This window comes from Silene latifolia, chromosome Y (assembly GCF_048544455.1).
Source record: "Silene latifolia isolate original U9 population chromosome Y, ASM4854445v1, whole genome shotgun sequence".
Classification (NCBI taxonomy): domain Eukaryota; kingdom Viridiplantae; phylum Streptophyta; class Magnoliopsida; order Caryophyllales; family Caryophyllaceae; genus Silene; species Silene latifolia.
The window spans coordinates 296,898,990-296,904,708 of NC_133538.1; the positions used below are offsets into that span (position 1 = coordinate 296,898,990).

The 5,719-nt window shown below is 38.3% G+C and overlaps 1 protein-coding gene across 1 annotated transcript; it reads right to left on the bottom strand.

The window, feature by feature from the left end:
* Positions 1-3,833: 3,833 nt before the first annotated feature.
* LOC141630984 (uncharacterized) lies at positions 3,834-5,266 on the bottom strand. The gene is made up of 2 exons (XM_074443713.1): positions 4,753-5,266; positions 3,834-3,940 (listed from the first exon to the last, which is right to left on the bottom strand). The coding sequence occupies exons 1-2, from the start codon at positions 5,264-5,266 to the stop codon at positions 3,834-3,836; spliced, it is 621 nt and encodes a 206-aa protein (XP_074299814.1).
* Positions 5,267-5,719: the final 453 nt, after the last annotated feature.

Below are 5,719 nucleotides of genomic sequence, written 5' to 3' on the forward strand. Positions count from 1 at the left end.
ACGTGATAGCCCAAACAGTCGAGTCAACCTCATGGTCGTCATCTACGCGTCGATACGATCGTCTTGAAAGTAATTAGAGTACATTTGGAGTCTGGGTAAAAAAACGTTTCCATTTTCTAAAAACCGTCTTAAGCCGGGTCGAAATGTTCTAGAATGTTCTGGAGTTTTATTCCTAAATTTTTTATCTTTTATAATTAACCACGGAAAATATCTTCTTTGCAGGAAAAGGAAGCATAGATCTCCCCTAATTCCTATTTTAAACCGCGTAAATCATTCTTGTTGAGGAGGAAACCACCCATGAGAAAACGCAGTAGGAGCTATGCCTCTTGGAAGGGTCGCAGTTCGTGATGCGCCTCTTCCTCGGTTGCTTTTTCCCCAGTTTCCCGAATCTTTCCGGATTTCTTTCCTAATCCGAATTTTTCCTAAATTCCTTCTCGTGATTAGTATAAATAGAGGCCGCCTCCTCACATATTTTTCACGTGAGTGTCCTCCCTACTCTTCTCCCTTTGCATTCTAAGACCGCGCTCTTACTTTTCGACGCCTACGTGCTTTCTCTACGCGACCACGTAAGCTCAGATCTTTCTGAGTACCAGTCACGTTGCATAGACCGACCCACTTGACTAACTCAACTTAATCAACTAAATCAATTATTTTAAATCCTTTTTCAAGGGCACTTTCATATTTTCATACATCGAGCCGAGCAATCACTAAACGATAACTTAGTCAATCTTGTTTTGTCAAACATGTAAGTCTGAGGGTGTAAAACCTATTTAGTCTTGCATTTTATATTCTGTATTCAATGAATGTACGAACTTATCTCATAGATATGCTCAAAACGTTTTCAAAAGTTAATCTTTAAACCGTTTTGTTGAAAACAGCAGCGATACGACGTCGAAAAGAAACGCATGAACTGATGCACCTTCTTGAATAGTCGCAGCATCTGCTGCGCCTCTTCCAAAGGCTTCTTTTCAGTTGCTGCTCTTAGTCTTCTTCCTCAGGTCTCTGTTGTTTCGTCTTTTTCTTTTTTCGTTTCTTTTTCTTTGTTTTTCCAAACCTTTTTGAGTTTCTGTTTCTAAATTTATTTTATAAAATCCTTTTCAATAATTTACTACTTAAATCCCTTATAACTAATATTTGCGGGTTTTCATCAGCTCATTCAAACTCGGATTTTAAAGGTTCTATTCTCCCATATCGAATACTTAGAATCCGTCTTTTGCTACATGTTTCTCTTTATTTTCTAGTTTCACCCCGTTTTCGTTCGTTTTAGAGTTCAAAGCTTTAATCTTTGTAAACCCGACATCTTATAATTGCAAACGTGTAATCCAATTTAATATCTTGTTTTAACTCGTTCCTTAGTCTGACTTATGACGATTTTCAGTGCATAAACATGCTAAATCACTTCCACTTGAGATGTATATCAATAATCAATGTAAATTAACCAACGAAGAATAACTAATCCGCGGGTCTGACTTTCACAGTCATAACCCAGCTCAAGAACAAATGCATGGTCTGATACGTCTCTTCCAGAGGAAGTACCATGTGATGCGCCTGTTCTGGGTTGGATTTTGTCCCTGAACACTTTCTCGTCTTGACGTAGGATTTCTAATTAGGCTTCTAACCGACTATTATCCATATTATCACTATAATTTGACATATTTTCATATTTCAATTTCTTTTCTTTTTCTTCTTTTATTTTCTTTTCAAATCCTTCCTTTTGAGCTTATTTATGACGTAAATTCAAGTAATCTGTTGTAATTTATATCATGTAATAATTTATTTTTCATATCATTCTTGTATGATTTATTTACTTGGCACATTCACATGTAATATACCTAAATTCCTATTTTGACCCAATTAAGTGCTAAATTGCTTGTCAACCGACATAGTCTAAATTCACATGCTAGGGTTAATCTATGGATGTTGTATTGCATGCATACAATTCAAAACATATCAAATATAAATGACTTCCCTATTAATTAGTAGAGGCCACTATCGAGGCGGGCGGGATTAGGTGTTCAAATGAAGAGCTTCCTAATACGTACCCTCACCCCCTACTCAGATATTTTTGAGCATAAGTGTTCATTGGCATCGCGAGAGTCATTCTAGACATAGAATGCTAAGGGTAACATATTTCTTAGTGTTCATGTCACTACTTTGTGTCTTGACATGACATTAAGTATTCGAACAGTTCCAATTTTCCATAAAAATTGGTGGCGACTCCACAAATGCAGGCTTGGTCAAACTTTCACCGGTTTTAATGTCTCACAAATTGGTAACGGCCCATGACGTGCTTTGGCTTTCACCAGGATTCCGTGGGAGAAGGGTCGCTGCCTCGAAACCAAAGCGCAGGTGCGCGCGGCACGGGTGGTTGTGTTCACACTCCTCTATTCATTATAAAGACAAAACCAGCTTGGAATTTCAAATCATTCATATCCATTTGAAAACTGGCATCCGTGTAACCCTTGACATGTAAATCAGAATCTCCTCCAAAAACCAAGAATTAATCCTTTATCCTGAAGCATATAAGAACATTCTTTACGGCAATCCAATGACTTTCACTTGTATTTGGTTGGTAACAGCTTGTCATGCTCAAAGAATATAACACATTGGGCGAGTACACATCATAGTATACATCATAGTATACATGATTGATCCAACAGCGGAAGTATAAGGGATCAAACTCATGCGTTCAAGACAAACGTGTTCAGTAGGAGACTGTGACTTACTCAGAGTAATCCCATGACCCATTGCTTAAAAGCCTCTCTTTGAGCTTTTCATTTTGAACCGGTCAAGAATCTTATCAATATAAGCCTCTTGAGTCAATTCCAACATCCTTTTAGACCTATCTTTATTGATCCAGATGCGAAAGATGCGTTGCGCTTCTATTAAGTCTTTCATCTGAAAATGACTACCTAGCCACTCCTTTACAGAAGTAAGGGTCGATATATCATTCCCAATGAGAAATATGTCATCCACATACAAGACTAGTAATACCAACTTACTCCCACTAAACTTCATGTATAAACATGGTTCCTCGACGCTTCGAGTAAAACCATTCTAGTTGATTACATGAGCAAAGCGATGGTTCCAACTCCTTAACACCTGCTTAAGACCATAAATGGATCTCTTAAGCTTGCAAAATTTCTTAGGATTATTTCGATCTATAAAAGCTTTGGGTTGTGTCATATACACTTCTTTTTCCAGAATCCCATTCAGGAACGCGGTTTTGACATCCATCTGCAATATTTCATAGTCATAAAAGGCAGCAATCGCTGAGATTATCTGAATGGAACGAAGCATAGAAACTGGAGCAAAGGTCTCATCATAGTGAACACCATGAACTTGGGTGAAAACCTTTGACACCAATCTAGCCTTTTAAACATCATTGTTTCCATCCAAGCCGATCTTGATCTTAAAGATCCATTTACACTGAAGAGGTCTAACTTCTTCAGGCAAATCAACCAAGCCCCATACTTGATTATCGCCCATCGAATCCATTTCAGAACGCATGGGTTCTAGCCATAGTCCCACCCTTGATTATCGCGCATCGAATCCATTTCAGAATGCATGGCTTCCAGCCATAGTTTAGAGTTGGGACTAGAAATAGCTGCCGTGTAGGTCGCAGGTTCGTCACTTTCTAAAAGTAACACATCATAATCATCTCCCTCCTCGATTATAACAAGGTACCTATCAAGAGGATGACGAGCTTTACCTGACCTCCAAGGTTTTGAAGGAATTAACACTGAGCCTGATGAAGGAGAAACGTCTTCCTGCGTCATCTCCTCGGTTTGTGGCTCTTAAACGTCAGTAATTTCAAATTTTCTCCCACTTTTTCATCCAAAAATAAACTCCTTTTCTAGAAAGACAGCATCACGAGGCACAAACACTTTGCTTTCGTGATGGTTGTAAAAGTAATAGCCACGGGTCTCCTTTGGATAACCTACAAATAGACATTTGTCGGATCAGGGAGCTAGCTTATCGTTAGACTTATTCTTATCATAAGCTTCACAACCCCAAGTTCTTATAAAACGACAAATTAGGGACCTTCCCTTTCCAAAACTCATGTGTAGGATTTCCAGCTGCTTTTGTCGGGCTTCGGTTTAATGAGGAAATTAAAGATAAACTTGCGAAACCCCAAAATGAGTCAGAAAGCCCAGTCTGACTCATCATAGACCGTACCATATCTAATAGTGTTCGACTTCTTCTCTAAGCCACATCATTTAATTGTGGTATGCTGGGAGGGGTCAATTGTTTTACTATGTCACAATCTATCAAATGAGAATCGAAATCATTACTTAGATATTCCCTCACCACGATCGAATTGTAATACTTTGATCTTTCTTTCTAGTTGATTTTCTACTTCATTTTAGAATTCTTTGAACTTTTCAAAGGCTTCATTCTTGTACATTATTAAGTAGACATATCCATATCTACTTAGGTCATCGGTGAAAGTTAATAAGTAGTCATATCCACCTCTAGCAGTGATAGTCGTTAGTGTGACACCCTGCGATAAAGCGGAAATTATAACTAATAAATTTAAGCGGAAATTATGAAAATTTTAAAACTTTTATTTATAGATAAGGTTTAACATGCAAGATTCACTCAAATTTAACGGAAAGAAAGTATGCGGAAATAAAATAAAGTTTCATACAAACATGATAGTTAAAAATGGGGAAAATATATCCCATGAATGACAAGACAAAAATAGGCGAGTTTAGAAAATTGATAAATAAATTCCAACGGTCAAGGTACTCGCTAGTTCACACATGTCTTCACCCCAAACGGCATCCTTGCCACCAACAGTCTTAAGCAAAGCCATAACAAAATACATGGAGATGGACTCCCATTTCCATAAAGGCACATCCAACGGTTGTAGCAAACCTCCGGGTCTCTTTTTCTCAATCTTCACTTGTTGACAAGTGAGGCATTTTCCAACATAAGTCACAATGTCATTCTTCATGTTAGGCCACCGAAATTGAAGCTTGAAATCCTTATACATCTTGTCTCCTCTGGGATGAATTGAGTAAGGGGATAGATGAGCTTCGTCAAGAACTCTCTTTCTCAAATCAACCGAATCGAGGACATATATGCGGCCTTGGCGAAGAATATATCCACTAGGATCAATCTCACAATCTTTAGCTTTCCCTTCAAGAAGCTTGGCTTGAAAACTTTTGAAAGTAGCATCATCCACTAAGTTATCAGGAATCTCACAAAGAAGAACGGGTTCGGCAACCATAGCACCAAGGCAATCAAAACCACTCTCCATAAGTTGCAAACTTAACTTACGAAACTCGTACAAAGGTCACCGGTTAGCACACGGATAGCACTCAAGGAATGAGTCGAATTTCGACTAAGGGCATCGGCAACTACATTTGCCTTTCCTTAATGATATAAAAATTCCACATCATAATCATTCACCAACTCCAACCATCGTCGTTGCCTCATATTCAACTCCTTTTGGGTAAAAATATACCAGAAACTCTTATGATCGGTGTAGATACAGCAATGAACTCCAATGAGGTAATGTTTCCATATCTTTAAGGCATGAACAACGGCGGCTAACTCAGTTTATGAGTGGGGTAGTTCACCTCATGAACGCTAAATTGTCGCAAAGCATAAGCAATAAGTCTCCTATTTTGCATAAGAACACAACCTAAACCCATCTTAGAAGTATCACAAAACACATCAAACTCTACTCCAGTTTCAGGCACGGTCAAAA